Source organism: Bacidia gigantensis, assembly GCF_019456465.1.
Source record: "Bacidia gigantensis strain McMullin 20006 chromosome Unknown contig_180, whole genome shotgun sequence".
Taxonomy (NCBI): Eukaryota; Fungi; Ascomycota; class Lecanoromycetes; order Lecanorales; family Ramalinaceae; genus Bacidia; species Bacidia gigantensis.
The window spans coordinates 1868066-1889576 of NW_025408596.1; the positions used below are offsets into that span (position 1 = coordinate 1868066).

The window sequence follows — 21511 nt, forward strand, 5'->3', positions numbered from 1 at the left end:
TAGCATCTTTTGTGAATACATTGTTGATGTGTTTCTTTCACCCTTTCACGGTCACATAATGGTGGTGAAAGCGAAGTATCATTCGTCAAGGAACAAAGAGGTTATTCTGTTCTGGAAGCGATTCGCTGGACTCACAAGCGCACAGAGTTGCAAAAGCAGACAGAAGGGGTATGTCATGACTCTCCTACTAGTCATGGACGACTGTCCATTATCGAGGTCAAGCCTTCAGCTGTTCAGCAGGCCTCATACCTTCAACGCTTCAGGTTCCTTCTTGGCTTTATGCACCGATGCATCATAGACCCCCTTAACATCTCCTCCATAGGAAAGCCCGCCTTTACCCCTTTGATACGTTTCATCCGAGCTTTTTGTCATGGTCATCATTAGTACGCTATCTGCCTCGGAATCTTCATCGGCATTCCAGATTGCAGGCTCGGACAACCCCCAAGACGCCAGCATGCCGGTCATTTCTGCATTGCCATATGTCTGACCGAAATTTTGGCCCTTGTCCAAGATCCAGGATTCGGAGACTTGGGTGTCCGCTTCGATTAAGACATTCAGGTCGATATCCCATCTGTCTGAGATGAACTCTGAGCCTTTGCATTTTCCAAGAAAGGCTAGAAGTCTCGGCACAGATTGACCGGCAATATGGAGATTTTGATTCTCAGGACGCTTGAAATCAGTCGTGCTGTTGGGTTTGGGGTTGTCGATCAGCCTGCGTGCTAACCTCAGACGGTCTGCAGCCGGTATCTGAAGTGCTGAGGTACGTAGAATGATGCCCTTGATCATGTCACTGGCGTCCTGAGAAAGCTGTTTTGTAAGCTGTTCTGATTGCTCCTTTGTGATGTCACCTAATTCCTCAAGTAATGCCGTGTGCGCGGTGACATCGCGATCCTCCTGCACGTATATGCGCATCTCATTTAACAAGTACAGCCAGATACATTGGCATATACAAGCCTTCATTGCTCTCCTACTAAGCATTTGCTTTTCTCCCGAGAAAGCACGGACGAGCGCCCAGACGACCCGTTTATGTTCGATTAGCTTCAACATCTTATCCTTGGGCTTCCACTGTGCTCCTCGGGACATATCGCTGTAAGCTATCACGACGGCTTCGATATCTCTATCCCAGAGTCGTTTTTCTTTCTTCTTCTTGTAGGTCAGCCCTCGGCTAAGATAAGTCTCCAGGTCAGATCCATGTGGGTAAGGTTAATTTCAGATATGGTCTTACCAGGTCGGGCAGGAATTTCCATTGCCTGTGCCGCTCACCCATTTCGAAAGGCATTTTGCGCCAAATGTGTGACCACACTAAGTTCTAATTAGCTTTCCCATCCTTTATGACATACTGCAATTGGCAGGCACAGGATACAGCTCACATGGAGTGTCAGGGGCGGTTCATGTTTGGCTTCTCCGTGGGCACCTGTCAAGTATCTACCACGGCAGATACTGCAGATGACACTGTCGATACCTGAGAGAAATTCCTCTGTAGTGAGCACATTCTGCGCCATGATCTCCTCGTTCTCGCTTAGAAAGCGTAAAGTGTCCTGCTCGAAGGAGGATTGAAAGAAGATTAAACGCCGCTGAAACCCTGATGAAAGCTCCTAGGTCAAGGTCAGCATATTGATATTAACGCAGTACATATTTCGAGATTTGAAAAGTCTGTAACGTTTGCGACTCTGGTTCATGAGGTGCCAGACTGTGGGGTTCACTATCAGCTCCATGGTGATCTTCGAGCATTCTTGCTTACCAAGGCTGGATATCCAGATTACGACGTCTAAAATGATATAGGGAAAGGTCTACGCATGAAGCTTGCACTTACTGTAATGTTTCCAGATCAAATGAGCACCGCCAGTCTCACCAGTATCGGCGCTCGCTCTATTGGCATACGCGTCCGACAAAATTCTTAATACCGAGCATCACACAACAGCGGTACTGAAACTTCATCTCGTGCTGGAAGTAGGCCATAACATAGTGTAAAATATATGTTGGTGTAAGTCAGAGCTTTTGAGACCCCTCAAAGGGTCGTAATAAATCTAAGTGAAGAGCATGGCGAAACGGAGGCTAACCGGATTAGTCGCAAGGACACTTGATGCAGTAACACTCGAATCTTCAATCAATGTCATTCAAAATTGCTTCGAAGCTATCCTTTACGACCTGTAGGTATGTCGCATGGTCAATGGCGAGGCAGTTGACCACTGAGCTCCCAACTGTGGAAATTACGTCATGCTATCATTACTGCTTCTGTTTATTCCAGCTCTAACGATTCTTGAAGTAGTGAAGACCATGGCATATATATCGGTATGTGGGTTTGTATCAGACAATCTTTGCATTGCTAAATGACGAGCCATTCGGTCTGACCAAAATGTTAGGCTTGATCCAAGACAAAGCCTTCTGTCTTTCTAGTACAATCAAGAGGAAGTCTGCACCATATTTGTCAAGCAGCAGACTTGTCGATTCAGAGAGTTCGTATGAACTCGAGATATCAATCATGACTTGCATGACTTCCATGCCAGAGTGCGGACATTGACTTTCTGAATCAGCTCTGTTGCGAAGGATCTGAAAAACGATTTTAACGAGATTCGAAAGCTGACAACAATTGCTCCATATATTCGGTGTAGATCGACTTATCCTCGTAATACCTACGTATCTCACGAGATGAATCACCACTGCGGTCACTAGTGTGAATCCTACTGCAGCTTTCCAAGCCGGCTGTCGGAGAGATTCGATAAATACAGAAAGCAGTCCGCATGAGCGAGTCCGAAGTGGACCCTGGCTTGACTTAGGCTGGATGAGTGAGCCTCCTGCAGCTAAAAGCAACTAGCCATAACGGGCTTCATTCAGCGCTCCTCGGTGTTCCGCTTACAATTGGCTCGCTTGACAGACAACATGCAGAGATATCTTATCAGATGCCTGTGCGCTTGTGTCGTCCAATGATAACTTGATTAGGGATTGCAGGTCACGAGGGTTGCAGAATGCCTTTCCAACAATTGCATGACTCCCACCTCCTGGCAAGAGGCAAGCAGCGGTGTATCGAATCTTATATAAGGAGTCTATGAACTTGGAGCTATCCAGCGATAACATACGAGTAATATTGTACGAGTAATACCTTGCGATGGTTGGTGTTCCAAGTGGTAAAGGCTGCGATGCCTGTCGTCGAAGAAAGAAAAAGGTACGAAGTTCCGATAGCCTGCATCAACAAGTGCGACGCTCATATGATAGGAACCAGTGCGACGTGGCGCTCGGTCGCTGCACTTATTGTGTCAAGAACAACTTGACATGCGTAGGGCACGGCCAACAGCGTTTCTATTTTCGAGACGAAGGGCCTAGGCTGCAGCAACGATATCCTGGCTCAGCCCTTCCAGACGGCAAGGACGACGCAGAGTACAAGCCAGATCCCGCGACATGGATCGTAGCCCTTGCAAGAGAGCCCTCGAATAGCTTAGATAGATTGACACAAGCGTTCGTCAACAAGGCTATTGCTGCCGAAGACATCAAATACCAACTAGTCATGAACTTCGGGCCCTTTCTGAAGGAGATTCCAAGGCGCTTAGGAAACCATCAGGCTCTGGATGCCGCTGCTCTTGTTCTGCTTGCCGCCCATACAGACTACTGTGCTGGCCAACCGGTGCCGAGCACCTTGACCCTGTCCAGGTACTCCCGCGCTTTGAAGACACTTGCAGGAAGCTTGAGTGATCCAGCCCAAGCCTACACGTCAGAGGCGTTGTGCGCTATTATGCTGCTGTCCATCTGCCAAGTCTGTAGGCACCCATGAATCTTCGAGCCCGGACGCTGATGTGGATGCTCTAGTTCTTCCTACGCGATATGACGCCTTCAATGAGCCACTTCCGAGGCGTCAGGCAGATCATCGAAAAGGGGAATCTTTGGCGACCGAAGAACGAATTCGAGCGACAGGTTCTCGTCACGCTACGCGGTCCACTAGTAAGTTCTCAGACAAATATTCATCACGATCGTCCATGCTTTGTCCAGCTAATGTCCTCAGATCATAGAGGGGCTCGTGGACGAAAGCATCCAACTCACCTCTGAACAATGGCAATGTTTGATGGAGATTAGACCACCACACTGCGTCAGCGTCGATTGTGATCTGATGGTCTGCCTGTCGCAAGTTCCAAACATCTTAGCAGACGCTCGCACCGCATTCGCAGACTCATATGTTTCGAATGAAGAAATCATAAGTTTACGGTCAAGAATCATTGATGTTCAAATAAAATTTTATTCCGTCTTGGAAAGACTTCGCCAACGGTGGTACAACACCGCTTCACCCTCCACCAACACCGAGATCAACGGTTCAAAAATCAATCGTGCGAAACATTGCCATCATGCGCGAATGCTCGCTTTTGGGCTTTCCATCAACCAAGTTCTGAACAAGACACTCATCACACTCGCCATGGATGGGAACACTACGCTGCTGCAGGCCGAAAACAACGACATCTCGTTGGAAATTCTGGACCTTGCAAAGACATTGCTGGCATATCGACCTCTGGGTGGTCTATCAATGAATATGTTCCTGAGTCTTGCATACACAGTCACCACTGATTACGCCGCCAAAGCAGAGATGGCGAATGTACTCGACATGTTCCTCTCTGATATCTACCCTAATGAATCGCAACCAGTGACATGGGATCACTGGAAAGAGTGCGGCATGAGGACTGGCTTCCCTCGAGCGACTGCTATCATGATGCAGAATGCGGTGATGTGTATGTGAATCGAAGCTTGGTAACTTCATCCCTCCGCATGGACTCACCTGCTCACAGGGAACAGCTTGCCCACGAACTCAGTGCTATACAGTACTCAAGGCAACATACAACCATTGAACGTCTCTCAGATAAGGCCGAAAGAGCAGAAGATATATTGAAAGAGCATGGAGTCATGTGGGCGGCGTGAGTGGAAGGCTTTTTAATAAGGCAACAAGATATCAGGACGAACGTTTAATCGACCTCGAGTACCAGGCACCATCTTTACGAAGACTCCTTCAAGAAACCCTAGACCGTCTATTGGACAAAGTGAATTGGTGTTGCTAGCTAGACGGTGCATCACTTTTGTGGTTTTACGGTCACGACGAAATATTATCCTACTGCCACTGTCGTCGACATGTAACACAAGCACCAACAGCTGATCATTCCAGAATCAGAGCTCATAGATCCAAGCTCTCAAACCGAACAAACCAAATCACGTCCTCATTCCACCGGCTCATCCTCTAAAAGAGTCATCGGTACATGATATACCAGCCCATCATCATCTTCGCACATTTTCACCCTCATAGCTGCTCACGTGTGGCTCCTTCTCCCTCACTTGAAGCATGTACTGTCCACTTGAGCATCACTATCCCGCTCTGCCCTCATATACTTTGTGGATGGAGCTATAAGACATCAGATATGCGCCCTGTGACCCCGGCCAAGGACATCCACATACTATCCACATCGCTCATGATCCAAGACTACATGCATGCGGGACCGTACAGCGCCGATTCCCCATCGACCTGAAGGGTTGCAATCGTACGACTTCCATTTCTCGTGCTACAGGCATCCATAAATGGCTGGTCTAAGAACCTCGGTGCAAGATCAGGCGTTCACGAGCAATTGTGCAAACTTCGTCTCTGCCCTACTTCGTCCCATCATTGAAAGACAGCGCCCCGGAAAGAGAAACTTGATGACAACCCTCCACTTCGCCGGCCCTGATCCATCCACCCCCACCCATTAAATCCCTCACCTCCGCCCCTACGCCCCTACGCTCGCTCAAATCCCTCCCCTCTCCCTCCATCCCCCTCCCCATCCCCATCCCCCTCCCCATCACTCTCACAACACCTCTTCCCCCACTCCCCCTCCAACCTCCCCCAACCTCCTCAAAACCTCCGCATACTCCCGTTCCGCCTCCTCAACGCCCCTCCTTCCTTCCTCCACAATCCTATCTTCCGCCAGCTTTAACTCCGCCTCCGTCCTGATCCTCCCAACGACATCCATCTGCGCATGCATTCTGAGCATGGCAACCTCAGTCTGACAATTGTCTTTCCGCGCTTTAGCGTCCTTGAGCTTCGCTTTTGCGTGGTTTGCGGCTTCGCGGAAGGCGTCGTGCTGTTGGCGCGAGGAGGTGGAGGTGGTTTGGCGGGTGCAGTGGGTGTGGGGGTGTGTCTTTGGGGTCGGGGTTGGGGTTTGGGTCTTGGGAGACGGTGTTTTTGGGATCGAGATTAGGGGGTTGCTTGAGTGAGGCATTTGGTGTTGGTGATGTTGTTGCTGAAAGTGACTTTGTAGTTTTAGAGGCTCTTTTGATCGTAGGTTGATTTTTTGATGATGATTTGAACGGAAGATTATTTGGAGAAGGGGAGGGGAGATTACAATACAAGAGCTTTATGAAAATCGGGCGATGAGTTAGTCTGTACGACATTAATTTTCCCTTAAACCAAGTCCAACCATTGCCTGTCGAGATCGAGCGCTGAAACAAGATGGGATCCGTCATCTTTCGCCTCATTGTACTCAGTGCACGAATAATCAGCTATTTAGCCGGATCTTCAACACTCTCCCTGACATGCCTAACCCTCATCCTGAACCACCGTCCTCGATCGGTTTGGCCGATACACCTGGATACCCCAATCTTTATATAAATGTCGATCATTGTACTTCTGCCATAGGTCATCTTTCGTAATACGATGTAGTCTCCCTATCTTAAGGCGTTCTTTTTCTATGTCGTTGGCTTCGGCCTCTAATTTTCGGCGTCGTTCAGCGTGTTGCAGAAAGTCGGGACGGCCTTTGGGTGCTGCATTGAAGGCGCGGAGCTCGCGCCGATTTTCCTTCGCTCTAGCTTCATTTCGTTTTTTCTCATCAAGAAGGCTGAACAGGTTGTTACGGAGCTCGTTGTGGCGCTCGCGTTCGGCATCGTCTTTGCAGTCGCAGAACTTGTGAGGGTCTGCGGGAAAGATTTTCTCGAACGGGTTCAACGTTCCGCAAGATTGAGGCATTGTGTTGAACAAGCTTTCTGTTGGCTTTGGATGGTGGTCCTCGTACGGAAAGTAGTATTGACAAAAGGCTTCACTTTCTTGATGTATGCAGGAGAGATTGTTACAATGAACAAGAAGATAGAAGACCAGGCGAGTTTATACTCGGGGTATGCGAGGCTTCCAGACTTGTGGGACCTCAACGTTCTACGGAATACAAACTTGTCCAACCCGGCTCCGCAGAGACGGAGCCAGTGGTATGCGAGAGGATTTGACCCTGTGATTCTCGCATGCGGTGTCACAACCCATATCGCAACACGTGTCGTCCCAAAGCACACTCATAATGTGATACTAGATAGTGTCAGTGTTTCCAAATGGGAGCACCAAGTCAAGAAGACTTTGGAGAACTCCCTCTTTCGACCACGTCTTCCATCCACAAGTGTTTAAATCTGGAGTAGGCATGAAATATCATCTCTCGCTCGCTTTAGCCTCATGTAAGATCTCATTTGAGAATTGTTCCCCACTCTTCACCGCATCACCACTGATACATCACACACCAGGGACGAACACACCCACTGCGCCTGCCAGACCGTCCTCGACCGCCACGTCCACAACGGTAGCCGCCTCCTCGTAAAGCGCCGCTTTGCACAATTTGAAGAGGTCGATGCCAAAGTCCAAGAATGTCAGAGCGAGATCGCTATCTTGCGTGCAGCACTCGACCTCGATCCCCCTGTGTTTGGTATTCGAGAGAAACTCGCGCTGCTTGAGAGGTTAGAAGTGGCTTGGCAGCAAGTCTGGGATACGGCGTTCATGAGATATCGAGACAGCAAGAGAGAACTGGAGGAAGAGTATGGCGAGACTTTGGTTTGGCAGACTGGACAGTTTTGGAAGGTGCAGCGGCGGCTGATGGGGTCGCTTGGGGAGAGTGATGGTGGCGAGATGCTTTCAGATACTTAATGTTCCAAAGATCCCACTCTTTTAAGCTTCTTGTGATTGTGTTCGTGTCATGATCGTCCAGGATCAAGAGGCGGAGAAAGCTTTGGTTCTGATATCTGCTCCTGAGTGGCTTCATTACCAGAGCGGTCGTCGCAAGGATTACAGTGTTGCGCTCTGCCTAAAGCCGAGCTCTTCCGTTACAAGCCCGACATCAGTCTCTATGAGAGTACATCAGTCTCGAATCATTGCAATCTTTGTAGTCTCCGTAGTAGTTACGTTGATTGGGGTTATTCGGTTTTACCGGCGCCGCGGCAGTCGCGGCAACGGCAATCTGTGCCTTTTCTGTCGCCTCGACCATCACAGGTCAAGTAGAAGACTTCATCATCAGAGTCCATATTCTGCGTAGTTTGTGATCCGATTACATCGTATCTCGAAGTTTGTTGTCTGGAGCCTTGGGTCATTGTTGTTTTCTCCTCTTAGGGTTCTAGCAGCATGTTTGCACAATGAGCATGATAGTCTCCACCAATTGACGCCAGATAGGTCGCTTCTACTGATATATATATATTTGATACCGCAAATGATGACTGTTATCTCCTTTCGCTGGATCGGTTCAGCCGGTGGCGCTCAAGCCGCATGACTATCTGTGGGTCCGAATTGAACATTTCCCTATCGTCAGCTGCCTCTAGGTTTATAGATCCGGTGGCGTTGCAGCCACCACAATTCCACTCACATGCCTCTTGTGACCCACTAATGACTCCCGCTACTGTCTGCCAAGACCCATTTTTTCTGATCTTTGTCTATATAAAGACCCGTTGCTCCTCCCACTTTCTTCCGTTCAACCATTCCATTCACATACTTGCTCAACAGCAACCTTCCGAAATTTCCCTTTGCCTACATTCAAGCCTTTCTACCTACACTTCTCAACAATTTCAACCACTTTTGCTTACACTCACCAATAAACGAGCCATTTTCAGCTCACGATGCAGAAATCTTCTGCCAGGGGTAATGCTAAGAAGGCTTCTCGTGAAGACAAGAAGCAGAAGCAAAGGACGTCCCCTGACGTCAGGGTAGCCCAACGATCAACAAATCAGCCATTTGGCGATAAACCGCATCTCCTGATCATGAGCACTGCTGCACGGCGCCGCACTGAGCTCGATCAGAGCTATCTGACACATTATGCCACCCCTGAATCAACTGGATCAGCCGGCTTCTCAATTGCTTACGACGTGCTCCGTTCCAAAGCGGAAGCATTCTCTCTCGACTGGAGTGGATACGACGAAGGCCACTTTGCAAGCCTTGGTTCGAACATCGCCCGATGCTCGCCCGTAGTCATTCCCGACCTCATGCGCGGCCTGATGTGGCGTGGCCGCCACCAATCCAAGGTGTTCCAAGTCTTCATGCAGCTTTGTCTGCACCAATTTTGTAGACTCGCATCTTTGGAAGAACCCGTGCAACACCTGTTCAATTTGCCCGATCTTGTTGCCCATGTCGGCGGGGCTTTGTTTAGTTTCGAGGGTCTGAAACCCTTGATGCACCCGGGTTCGGATTATATCGAGTTCGATGACCCGCTCGTCACCTGGATGCATTTCAATGGTCCTGTCGTCTGGCTTGCGGTCATGATTGTGCGATCTGCAACCAACCTCGCCGACGTCTTCGACTTCATCGTACAGTGTGGACATCTCGGGCGTTGTTCCAAGGAGGAAGTTGACCGATTACTCGATGCCTGCCTGAAAGAGAAGCTTCCAAACCCAGAAGCTTGTAAGGATCCCACGATGGCCAATTATAAAGATGGGGTCAACGGATCGCCCTTCTTCGGTATGTTCCTGCCGAGTGGAGCTGGAGCCAGCCTTGCTTCTCCCGACGACTTGTTCACGTCAACTTACCATGCCTTCTACTCTCGTCTCACTAAGATTGAAGAGGCGTACGATGCGCTCTTCGATGTTCCAGAGCATGACCGACTTTCAATAAGGTTTCAGCAAGACAAAAAGAAGGATGCCAGAGAGTTGACACCTTATCCAATTCCACCAAACCCCTGAGCGTCGGGATACCGGTGCTGAACTTGGAAGATATTTGCATGCCTTGATAACGATGGAGTTGGTGCATTTGGATGCGAGAACAATTGTTTGCAAGGAGTGCCCTTTGCTTTTCAATGACATTCTGGTTATGAATTCCGACGCTGGCGCTGCCTACTCTATGCTTGAGATGGGCATGTTTGTGGGGCTTCATTCTGTCCGCCTTGACAGTGACGAAGACCTTAGCTGCTAGCAATGCCAAACATGGACCCTGTTCGACGGGCAGAATCTCAAAATTGCACTCAAATTGTACATAGCATATCTCTAATAGGGCCAATAGGCCAACCACAATTGCATACACATGTTCACTTTGGTATCACGCCTTGCAATACTCTGCTTCAACCCCTCTCCTCCCCATTTTCCCACATTAGACTCGCAACACTCCCCTCGTTTCCTCCCATCTCCTCCCCGTTCTCCCACATTAGACTCGCAACACTCCCCTCGTTTCCTCCCATCTCCTCCCCGTTCTCCCACATTAGACTCGCAACACTCCCCTCGTTTCCTCCCATCTCCTCCCCGTTCTCCCACATCAGACTCGCAACACTCCCTTCGCTTCCTCCTTCCTCATCACCCTCTTCGTGTATTGTCGCAGGAGCAAGCCTTGACGAAAGCTCTGAGACTGTCCCATTCAGACGATCCACCTCGGCCTCAAGACTCGCTACATGTCCACGAATATCTTGGGTCTGTACCGAGATCCGTCGCTCATTATCTATTTCGTCCATCAAAGCGCTGCGTGGATCGCCCGCACGCAAGGCAGGATATGCTCCGCTTAGTAGGTCCGCGTAAGCCCGCGAAGTGGCTTGCATTTCTGGTCCACCCCCTCCTCCATCGTAGCGTTGCGTTGACCGCCCGCACGCAAAGTAGGATATGCTCTGCCTAGTAGCTCCTCGTAAGCCGGCGAAGTGCTTTGTGTTCCCAGTCCACGTGATGGCATTGCTTGTTCCACTCCCCGGCTGAACCTATCAAAGCTTAGTGATACAGGTGGTCCACGATTTGCTGCTTGCCTTGGGCTGTCCTCTAAAGTTCGAAAACGCGGCGCGGAGCTTGTTATCGCGCGAGTTAGGGTGCTCAATCGTCATCTCTCCTCAGTAAGACTTCGTTGAGAACTAACTGCAGGACGATGGGCGAAGCCTGGTTCACCTTCATCTTCGCTACGCACCGCATTCAATGTGGCTGTACGTGGTGGACTTGGGTTGACCCTTGCATTTCGCGATGACAAGTGTTCAAATCCGGCGATCGCGCCACGTCGTCTCCGAAATTGCCCTGCTCCATCGGTCCCCTCACTAAGAATATCAGTATCAAATTCACGATGCCCACGGTGCGATGCATACTCAATATCGGGATCTGGGCCTGCTTGAAGAGTGCGAGCTCTCAATTCATCTCTCTCTGCCTCGTACATGCGCATTGCCGCGCGATGCATGGCATCAGTTTGCGCTTGCGCTCCTCTTTGCTCTATCATCCGGAGCGGCTCTTCTATTCTTTCGATCTCGCGGGCCACGTTGTCAAGTCGGTCTGTTCGCGGTGTCTGTTTGAAGAACCTATTGCGGCACATAGGACACCCATTACGGCGATTTGGAACATGGAGCCAGCGAGCGATGCAAACGGAGCCGAAGGTATGGCCGCACTACAGAAGCTGGTCAGCGTGCGCGCAATACCATGGTACAGCGTCTTCGTCTTGGAGAGCTCTGTCACGCTTCTCCCAGGGGAAGCATTCCGAAATGAAGAAGAAATTAAGAGGAAAGCTTACAGTGAGAGTAACAGGCGTCTCAGGTTCACGGCCTGAATCAAACGGCTCGTTGCAGATTTGGCAGTCTGGGCCTGCATCTGCCTTTGGATGCGAGGTCGTTTCTTGATCTGACATTTTTGCAAGGTGGATGTCTTGCGCGGAGGAGAGGAGGAAGAAACTGAGAGGGTTGAAGGAGAGATGAACGGACCACAGGTGTTGAGGACTACAAGTGTTTGTACCACGCGGAATAAAGTATTACCCCTCCTTTGTTTACTACCCGATGTGGCAAGAGTGACACTTTCCTGACACCGAGAGATTGTACGACAAAGATTCTTTGAGGGCATTATGTAAGCATGGGATTAGAGAAGATACTGCAGATACTTGAAGGTCAGAAGAGGTTTAATTCAATGAGACTTGGTTTGATTAAGAGCTGAGGGGAATTTCTAGGCTAATGATATTAGATGCACTCGAGTATTGCAGGCTCACGTCTGCCTCTTTTGGATAAATTTCGCACTCTTCGATTCCTTGTGCCCGTTTGAAGTTGCACGCGATGTCAAGATCCACGAATCTTCAATTTCCGTCGTCCGATTGCAAGGATCAGAACTCGCAAGCAAGCCGTTTTGAAATCAATTCCTCCACCAGATGCCCGCATATCTGAGCTGCAATTGCGATCAATTGTTAAAATCAATGAGATCATTCGGACCAGCCGACGCGTTATGAACGCTAGGTCCTTGGAACGGGGTATAATGCCGCGTAGGTGGATACATATCGCTCAAGAACGACGCCTCGGGCATTATCAGATCCGCCTCTCTTCCGGGAATGGGAACTGGTCGGTTCCAAGACTCTGTGATCGCATTAAGTTCCCGTAGACGATCCTCAGGCGTTGTCATCTCCACGGCTGTCTGATCCGCCTGCATTGGAGGGATCTCTCTTGAGGATCTCAAACGGGCTGAAGTCCAATTTGGCTCTGTACTTATCCGATCCAGCTCAGGTGGAGGAGTTCGTCGTAATCTAGACCCTGGCCATCCTTCTGACTCCACGCCTCCATGGCTTGTGAGTGTAGGGAAAAAAGCCCCAGCTGTTGCCGCCGATCCTGGTATCGCTGCTGGCGAAGAGCCATCTCCTCCTTGGCGAGGAGGGAAAAGGGTGTTAGTCGGCCTCGTGAATATTGGTGTTGCCGCCTGTGAAGAGCCATTTGTTGTCTGATTAATGCCTCCTGAGGACGAATTTAGTGTCAAGTTCACCGGATTGGAAACCGCCCCCCGTCTTGTACGGCCATTCGTTTGTGCTCTTGACGTCTCTCCTCCCTGCCGTGCACGAGTTCGCTCCCTCCTCTGCTGCTCTTCAAACCAATGTCGCGTCATACGTGGATACTCATTGTCAGTCCCATATTGGGTCTGCGTCGATGGCTGAATGGTATCCCTGAGTTCCCTCAGATCTTGAGAGAGCGTGATTGCCTTCATGACAACATCTTGTCCTAGCATGTCTCGAGTTCCGTCGCCGCGTCGCGGTGGGTAGATAAGTTGTCGTAGTCCATATCTTGCGATGTCTAGGCGTCTGACGGCGTCCTGCTGGGAGCGCTCTGTTTCGGACAGATCTCGGTGGACTTCTACGTACGGTCGCTCGCGACGTGGGATGTGACGTGGTATTGTACTAAGTCCGGGTATATGTGTTGGATTACCGGGGGTGGGAGACTGGGGGAAATGTTCGGTAGAAAATGTCCGCCATCGATCCAGTCTCTCCTGTACATTGAGTCTCAAATACTCTTCAACTCCTGCACGGGTAATGCCAAGATGTGTGCTGAGCATGTCGATGCTGTTGCGGTTGATATCCGTCGGCTTGAAGAGTTTGTTGCGACTACGCAGGAAACGATTAGTAGCGCCAGCATAAATGCTCGGAGACAGGCAGATGATAAAGGGTCTTGCATCAACAAGGTCACTCACCACATAGGACACCCATTAATTCGCCCCGGCACATGCAGCCATTTCGCAATGCAAACCGAACCAAAAGTATGCCCACAGCTTCTCAGGGTTATTGGGATCTCTCGTTCACTTCCTGTATCGAAAGTTTCGCAACAGATGGGACATTCGTCCTCATTTGCGCCTGCGGCATCCATCTCACAAGCTCTTGAGCGAAGTGCAAGAGAATGAGAAGACGGACGAGGAACGAAGAATCTTATGTACGAGGCACTTTCACAAGTGACGTCAATGTTCGCATGTGTAAGAAAGTGAAGTAGACGTGTTGTACAGCCTCGATGCCATGACGTGTTTGCCTGTGTCATGGTGGCGAAATTGGGCACGACACACCTGATCCGGCAGCGCGCATGTTATACAATTCACACTATCAACATCTCGGGGAACAGCTGAGAGCACGAGACTCATTTAATTCAACACAAGATATAAACTGATGTGCTAGTGTACAGTATCTCCTCACACGCCGTATTACAATCGTGATCATCATCCAAGAAAACTCCTCGAGTCCACATTCACCTATACATTCATCCCGCTTGCGTCGCGTATTTTTCTAGCATCGACATCCAATCCCTCATGTATCCCCAACCAGTCCTGGCTACCCTCTGAAATCTCCGGAATGGGACCCTCCTCCACGTCAGGGTCCGAAAAACGCAGCTCTGATTTCGGCTTCCGCGAGCCTACGCGCCCTCTCATGCGGGTACTCCATAGAATGGGGCGCAGCAGGATGACCACCGGGGAGACTCTCGCCCAACCCACCAAGCCGAACAAAAAACCATTGCGGGCGGTGTGGTGGGTGTCGAAGGGTGTCATCGAGACGCCGAGATGATTCTTCCGACAAGCGATACATATCGAGATCAGGGGTCTGGCGCTGCCGACCGTGAGGAGAGGGAGCCGAGGGCTCAAAGCTGGTGGCAGAGGGATTCAGGGGGAGTGGTGGAGGCACTGCAGAAGCAATTCCTGCCTGACGACGTTGCTGCGTCTCACGAAGGCGTTGCACCAACCCAGCTTGTGGTCGAGATGTGGTAGGCGTGGTGGTTGTGGTGCCCGAACCGCCCTCGTTGAAGCCATCTACCCCCGGTCGTGTTTGACTCGAACTCCCCTCAGCTACTTGCATCTGGTCTACTAGTGTGTTCACCGCATCTGCAAGTGGTTGCTGGGGTTGGCGGTCTTCTGCAAGGTCGGCTGCACTTCCGTCATCTGCCCCGGTAGTGGAAGGCGCGATTGAAACCAGGTCCGGAATATCGGAATCATCGTCCGAGGCGAAGTCTTCGGGTGCCAAAACACGAAGCTCGGCGTGTTCGCGTTCCAGCTCTGCAATTCGGGCTGCCCGCGATTGTCGGAGGGCATGTCCTTGAGGCGTAGCGAAGTGATTGCCTTCAAAGTACATCAGCGGGGGCTGTATATCCCCCAACGTTTCCTCCAACGGTACCTCCAACTGTGGCGGGGTTGGAGGACTACGAGCCTTGAATAGCTGCTCGCGACATATGGGGCAGCCATGCTCCCGACCAGGGACGTGGAGCCATTTTGCAAGACAGACAGACCCGAATTGATGTCCGCACTTGCCCAGAATTACTCTTGTCTCAGGCTGTGAGCCTGTATCAAAGGGCTCCTGGCAGATGAAGCATTCAGTCGCCTGCTCCATGGTCTTGCAAGTCTTTGGTATAGGGAATTGGGAGGGGGAAGCTGCAGTCAACAACTTCAGTAGCAAAAGGAAGGTAAGTTGGGAGGTGAAAGCTGCAAGGAACAATTCTATTAGCAAAAGAAAAGTACGTTGGGAGGTGAAAGCTGTAATCAAGAGTCTTAGTAGCAAATGGCTTGTGTAAAGAGGAAAGAAGTCTGGAGTGAGGAGAAGTCGCAAAAGAGCACAAGAGCGAGAGTTTCAGCCATTGAGATACTTCCATTGTAGCATATCGTACCAGCTCTTTTTCAACAGTCCCAGTAGCAAAGAACATGTGTGGAGAGGAAAGAAGTCTGAAGCCATGAGAATATCAAAAGAATAGAAGCGCGGATTTCAGCCAATGGGGCGCGTCGGTTTCATCTCAGAAGATTTGTGGCGTACGGAGCCACAACCCTGTATTGAGATAGACATCGTGGCGTAGTAATAGGCTGATCCATTCATTTGAGTCATTTTCGATACATGTTGTATTGGCGGATACTGGGGCGGAAGGCTAGAATTGTGGTATGTGATGCTAAATGGCGACACTTCGAACTCATGTGGCCTCTTCATCTTTCACTTTTCCGACCACCTTTAACTTCTGATCCAGACGCCCAACACTAGTGAAGACCACAATAGCTTGCACTTTGCCCAGGAATTTCAAAGACCTCTTTGTTCATTGATACCCATCGTATGACTCGGTCGTGTCTTGGAGGCTGATCAAACAAAACCACGACTTTGAATTGTCGGACTAGTCGCACACGTCACTTATCGATCGAGGAATCGACGGTATTGACTGGCACCTCTCCTCTGCAGCGTCCCTTCATTCATTGAGCAAACCATGCCAGTGAATAAGGAAAACCCTACAAAATTTCTTCCAGGTATCGAAGACATCAAGTGCAACATCTGTAGTCTAGATTACTGTTCTGGCGATACGGATGACGCACAATATGAAGTCCCACTTACTCTTCATGTATTATATATATATATTTTCCCCAATCTGAGAAAATGCTAATCCTGACTCTCAGTGCGGGCATACGTTTGGCTCGAAGTGCATATCAACATGGCTTGTCGGTCAAGACACAGTGCTCAAGCACTGTCCCACGGTAAGTGCGTCCATTCACTTTGGACTTTTTTTTCATTCAATGATAGCGCTGATGCCACACGCGGGCAGAGCCCGTCAACGAGTCATGATCATGCGACTGATTTTAAGCTCTGCAGTGTCGAAGCTTGCCATATCGCAGTAAAGTTCGAGACTATTGCTTTGATAGCGACATAGAAAGAGCCGTGTTCTGCTCCGGATCTGTAAGCTCAGCAATGACCAAATTGTGCCATATCAAGGAGCGGCAACTCGAACTTGAGCGTCAGAACGACAATTTCAAAAGCCTGTTGGGATTCACCTCCTCTGCCTCAGCCTGGCTTGGGATGGATTGCATCATAACTTGTTTGCATCTCTACCTGGAGGAGGCTATCAAGAGAACAGAAGATGAAGGCCGCGGCTTTACTTGCTATAAGGCTGCGTTGCTGTGGGTGCAAGAGCAAAGCGTCGAGACAGCAACTTTTATCAGGAATTCTCTTAAAGCAAATATGGTCGACATGATTAAAGCTCGCTTCCTCGCCGTAGGAAACTGCGATAACAGCAATAATGAGGATGGGCTGAACTTTCTGCGGATATTGTCACCCAGTACTCGCTTGCATCTCGCTCGGCATCTGACTGAGTTCTATGGTTCTAACAGACTGGAGAAATGCGAGATGAGCGAGGAGGTGAAGAAGACCACGCAAGCGACACCAAGATTACTAGCATGTCTGAATTGGCTCCAGCAAGCAGACCTAGTCGTCGATCCCTGGCATATTAACATTGATTCCTTGTTCGAAAAGGATCAGTCAAACTGTCAAAAGATTGACAAAGAAGTATACTGTGTCGGCTACACCTATACAAAAGAGGACATCCGTCAGCTTCTAAAGAGTTGGGCGATAACCGACACGGATAAGTGGACCTCTTTCAAGGACTATTCTTCAAGAAAGCAAAAATTGATGATGACTGTGCAATACCATACGGAAGGAGATGGTTCGAGGCGAGCGGAAATCGAATGGACAACAGAGTGAATATGGACACGTCAGTTGGAACAGCATATAGGGTGGCCCACCACACGGCAAAGTCCCAAATGAAAGTCCATGAACAGGTACCAAGAGGGAGAAGTATTGACGATGTATCATAGCGGTATCCGAGATATTTTTCATCAAGAGATCAAGCCTGAGAAACATGGCTGCGAAGGATCAGTCACTAACCATTTTCGTTGTTCTTCCTTTTGCGTTAGCCCCTCCACATCGCCGTGGGACTTCTGTTCCAATCGACTCGAAAGCGTTTTCCAGGTCCTGAACCGTGTAAAACACTGTTGGTGTTAGGTGTTGTAGCAGACGCGTGATCTTCTCCGTGTGTAAGATTCATTGACTGCATATGGCCTTTGACACGGTCATGGTAGAGTACTTGAATTCGTCCATAGCCTAAACACTCCTCTGACATAGCATCAACTTTCGATCAAGCGGTCGTCGACCTTCTCTACCGCCGATTTTCGGAACGGCTTCGGCTCATTCAGCAAACAATGTCGGACTATCGAGACAACGCTAGTAAATTTCTTCCTGGGATCAACAGTATCAAATGTAGTATTTGCTGTCAAATCTACTGCTCAGGCTCTGTGAACGAGGCTCAGTATGAAGGACCGATGACTCTCCATGTACATAGGATGCAGCATGGTCGACCCGAATATCCGTACTAATGTAAAATCTAGTGTGGTCATACATTTGGGGCAAAATGCATTGCAAAGTGGTTTCATGGCAACGGCGCGTCGACTAGACTCTGCCCTGAAGTAAGTGGCCCTTCCAACATTGAACAATCTCTTCCTGTGGCATCGCAGGAATGGGGAGAAATTCGAAGCCAGAGAATTCCCGACCAGGCTGACTTGGATTTTTCTTAGTGTCGAGGCCTGCCATATTCTTGCAACAAAGATCGATTCAATAATGTGGACAATGACATCGAAGATGCTGTGTTCAACCGCCAAGGTATCGCACCAGCAATGGGCCGAGTATTTGAGCGAAAGGAAAAACAGCTGGTGGAGAAAGTCAAAACCACAGAGGTCAATGATGAGCTCCAGAGACTGATATATCTTGGCACGGGTTCGTCTTGGTTGGTGGCAGATTGTATCAAGGCGTGCATCTGCCTATACCTCGAAGAAGCTGTTGAGAGGGCACGACGCGAAGATCGCAGTTCTGCCGCCTATGAGCGTGCGCTAGAGTGGACGGAGAAAGCGAGGCTTAGGAAGGCTACGGCCGTTCAAAAACCCCTCATAGCGGCTGTAATTGACATGATTAAGGCCACATTCCTTCACGTCGGCTTTTATGGATTCCCTGACGAAGATGATGAGAATACGCCTGCTATACTGCAACAAAAAGGACCAATGGCCTGCTTGCACCTAGCTCGCCAATTAGTTGACCTGGATCTCACCCACGAGAGCGATCTGAGCGAGGATGATCAGAACTTACGCGAGGCCACGAAGGTGGCGCCGGTATTGTTTGCCTGTCTTGATCGTCTACGGAAGGTCAATCCAGTGCTCGAAAATTGGATCTATGAGCTTGACGAGATCTTTGCATTGGATTGTTGGGAGGAAGCGGACGTCAAGAAGCAAATGTACAGCGTCGGCTATACGTACACTCAAGAAGACATGCGCAAGCTGCTAGAGTCTTGGTCAATAATGGACTCAGGAAATTGGGAGTCCTTCAAGAAATGCGTTGGCAGAAAAGGATCGCTGAAAATTCATGTTCAATACCACAACAAAAAGAATGGTCTGAGTGGAGCTGAAGTTGAGTGGAGCAAGGAGTGAAGTACATACTGATATATCTCATACCAGAGAGGCCTCCAGTATGAGGACCTGCGACCTTGGATCTTGATTGCCATGGTGCGTTTGACAGGGTCATCAACCTGAATATCAGCATTCCCAGATAGAAGAGACCCAGTCTGCGAACTTACAAATGCCGCGTGCCAGTCCCCATGCCAAAAGACCATCGCACGATCCAGAATCCGCACATAGCCATCCCATCGCCTTCTTTCCACACAAAGCACACCGGATTTGGCCATGGGCAGTTCCCCTCCACCATCCACAAAAGCGAACAAAGCCAGGCAGGTAGAACTCATAGTACCTCCGCAAAACCCCCTCTGTTGATCTGAAAGCGCATATGCCGCTTTGTTGTACCTGCAGTCATGAACAAAGAAAAATCCTCATTCAACGCGTGTGGCCGCATGCGGCAGCAATCCTACCCCCCCCAGAAAATTTTTCATAAGACACGCAACGGGCATCCACCAACTTTCTTTCCTCTAAAGAAAGTGAAGTGATTGCGACAGAGCTTGCTGCTGAGAATGACGCATGGCCCCCAAACAGGCCAGACGAGGTGGTAGGACTGCTGCTGCTGCACCTACACCGGCGACTCTTGCAGCAACGGTTCCAGCGATTCCTCCCAATCATCCGAATTTTCAAAGACGAGTGCTTCGAAGAGCTGCACTGCAGGCAGATAGGACGAATTGGACGGCTCCAAATTTGAGGAACGCAATAATAGCGAATAACGGAATTCTCGGAGGAGCTACTTTGAAGGCAGATCTCGTCGCGATATTCGAGGGCATGGAAAGTGGTGGTAGGAATTCTCTTTTCGTAAAGGAGATTTTGGGTCGGAATTTGTGGTGATATCACAGGCTGATGGAATGGAAATGCAGGCATTCAGATGGATCCGAATTACCAAACGAATCCACCACCACCAGTTGCACAGCCCCTTGCACCAGCAGTTCCACCAGCAGTTGTTGCGCCAGTTGTTGCGCCACCAGGTGCACCACCAGGTGCACCACCAATTGTTGCACTACCAGTTGCACCGCCCATCCCACCACCAGTTCCACCACCAGTTCCACCACCAATTAATCCAGTAGGTCCGCCGGGAGGTCCAGCAGGAGGTCCAACAGCAGGACAACATGCTGGAGGCGGGCCGCCGAACAACCCTCATGATGGCAATGTACTAGTACGCTGGTGGCGTAATATCAGGCGTTTCATCAAGCCTACCTGGCGGCGATTTGCCCTCTTCGTCATTATCTCCATTCTCCTCTTCAGCCTATCCTCAATGTATCATCTCCTCCACGCCTACTTCTGGCTCATGCTGCCCGAGCCTCCAGGGCAAGTCACATTTTGGAAATTCGACACCACCTACCCGTACCACGTGACGAACGACCGTACATTCCTGCACATGTACGAGCCAGGCAATCTCAAACTCCCTCGGACAGCTCCTAAAGGCTGGCCTGAAGAGGATCTCTGGAATAAACGCTGCGAAGGCAAAGGTGTGCTGCGTCTCGGCCACCCCGACCAAAACCCCAATGAAGCCGTTCCAAGAGGCATGGTGAGGCATGAGGACGCGATTGAGATCGAGGATGTTTTTTACTGCCGCAACCACCATCCAGGCGAGGTTCGCGGCACGCTCAGCGTCGCGGTGCTGGAGAAACAGGAATTCCAGATGAATTGGAATAGAGCCACTCGTGACATGGATATGGCCGAAGGCGGCATGTTCATCGAAGTTGGAACGGATCATGATCAGATCAGAGCAACCTATGATATCGACAATGTCTACCAGTTGATTGCGTGGGGGTATAGGTCGTCAACGGCGCATTGGAGGGATCGAATCCTCTTTCCTTTTAGGAGCTTGCTGGGGTATGAGAAGGGTGGGTGGAGGAGGACGATGCATTTTGAAAAACGGAAGAGGAAAGTTTGGGACTATGATGATCCGCGGGCTGTGTGGGGGGCGACTTATGGTGCCTATGGTAAGCCGCTTGTGCAACAGGATGTTAGCCCTCCTGAGGATCTCCCGACCAAAGTCCTCAATCAGCAGGACGTTAGCCCTCCTGAGGATCTCCCGACTGAAGTCTTCGATCAGCAAGATGTTACCCCTCCTGAGCATTTCTCGGCCGAAGACTTCGATCGGGAGGACAATGATCAGTGGGTTGAAGATTGAGGAGGGAAGGCGTGTTCTGCTGATGTGGCAGTATCGGTGACGGAGGCTTTCATGATAGCTCCATTCGTAGAACTTTCTGGGTATGAATGCGCGCTAAGGCACCTCAGCAACAACGCATTCAGTTTCTGTCTTTCTCTCTTGACCTTGTAGCATATTTTTGACTTGCTTCAA

At 49.9% G+C, this 21511-nt stretch overlaps 9 protein-coding genes across 9 annotated transcripts; 6 read left to right on the forward strand and 3 right to left on the reverse strand.

Moving 5' to 3' along the window:
• Positions 1 to 243: 243 nt before the first annotated feature.
• Positions 244 to 1679, reverse strand: KY384_003490 (uncharacterized protein; the record flags this gene model as incomplete). The annotated part of the gene is made up of 4 exons (XM_044812004.1): positions 244 to 1165; positions 1226 to 1302; positions 1371 to 1514; positions 1626 to 1679. 4 exons carry the CDS (start codon positions 1677 to 1679, stop codon positions 244 to 246), a joined length of 1197 nt encoding a protein of 398 aa, XP_044671137.1.
• Positions 1680 to 3137: 1458 nt separating this feature from the next.
• On the forward strand, positions 3138 to 4896 carry KY384_003491 (uncharacterized protein; the record flags this gene model as incomplete). The annotated part of the gene is made up of 5 exons (XM_044812005.1): positions 3138 to 3163; positions 3214 to 3748; positions 3802 to 3933; positions 3995 to 4709; positions 4838 to 4896. The coding sequence occupies 5 exons, from the start codon at positions 3138 to 3140 to the stop codon at positions 4894 to 4896; spliced, it is 1467 nt and encodes a 488-aa protein (XP_044671138.1).
• Positions 4897 to 6538: 1642 nt separating this feature from the next.
• Positions 6539 to 6964, reverse strand: KY384_003492 (uncharacterized protein; the record flags this gene model as incomplete). The annotated part of the gene is made up of 1 exon (XM_044812006.1): positions 6539 to 6964. The coding sequence occupies one exon, from the start codon at positions 6962 to 6964 to the stop codon at positions 6539 to 6541; it is 426 nt and encodes a 141-aa protein (XP_044671139.1).
• Positions 6965 to 7069: 105 nt separating this feature from the next.
• On the forward strand, positions 7070 to 7897 carry KY384_003493 (uncharacterized protein; the record flags this gene model as incomplete). The annotated part of the gene is made up of 2 exons (XM_044812007.1): positions 7070 to 7381; positions 7529 to 7897. The coding sequence occupies 2 exons, from the start codon at positions 7070 to 7072 to the stop codon at positions 7895 to 7897; spliced, it is 681 nt and encodes a 226-aa protein (XP_044671140.1).
• Positions 7898 to 8997: 1100 nt separating this feature from the next.
• On the forward strand, positions 8998 to 9912 carry KY384_003494 (uncharacterized protein; the record flags this gene model as incomplete). Its single annotated transcript, XM_044812008.1, has 1 exon — positions 8998 to 9912. One exon carries the CDS (start codon positions 8998 to 9000, stop codon positions 9910 to 9912), a length of 915 nt encoding a protein of 304 aa, XP_044671141.1.
• Positions 9913 to 10717: 805 nt separating this feature from the next.
• Positions 10718 to 15289, reverse strand: KY384_003495 (uncharacterized protein; the record flags this gene model as incomplete). Its single annotated transcript, XM_044812009.1, has 6 exons — positions 10718 to 10901; positions 11166 to 11572; positions 12279 to 12333; positions 12386 to 13531; positions 13913 to 13946; positions 14329 to 15289. The coding sequence occupies 6 exons, from the start codon at positions 15287 to 15289 to the stop codon at positions 10718 to 10720; spliced, it is 2787 nt and encodes a 928-aa protein (XP_044671142.1).
• Positions 15290 to 16618: 1329 nt separating this feature from the next.
• On the forward strand, positions 16619 to 17407 carry KY384_003496 (uncharacterized protein; the record flags this gene model as incomplete). The annotated part of the gene is made up of 1 exon (XM_044812010.1): positions 16619 to 17407. The coding sequence occupies one exon, from the start codon at positions 16619 to 16621 to the stop codon at positions 17405 to 17407; it is 789 nt and encodes a 262-aa protein (XP_044671143.1).
• A 497-nt stretch (positions 17408 to 17904) lies between these two features.
• Positions 17905 to 19179, forward strand: KY384_003497 (uncharacterized protein; the record flags this gene model as incomplete). Its single annotated transcript, XM_044812011.1, has 2 exons — positions 17905 to 17965; positions 18308 to 19179. The coding sequence occupies 2 exons, from the start codon at positions 17905 to 17907 to the stop codon at positions 19177 to 19179; spliced, it is 933 nt and encodes a 310-aa protein (XP_044671144.1).
• Positions 19180 to 19719: 540 nt separating this feature from the next.
• On the forward strand, positions 19720 to 21340 carry KY384_003498 (uncharacterized protein; the record flags this gene model as incomplete). The annotated part of the gene is made up of 2 exons (XM_044812012.1): positions 19720 to 19984; positions 20064 to 21340. 2 exons carry the CDS (start codon positions 19720 to 19722, stop codon positions 21338 to 21340), a joined length of 1542 nt encoding a protein of 513 aa, XP_044671145.1.
• Positions 21341 to 21511: the final 171 nt, after the last annotated feature.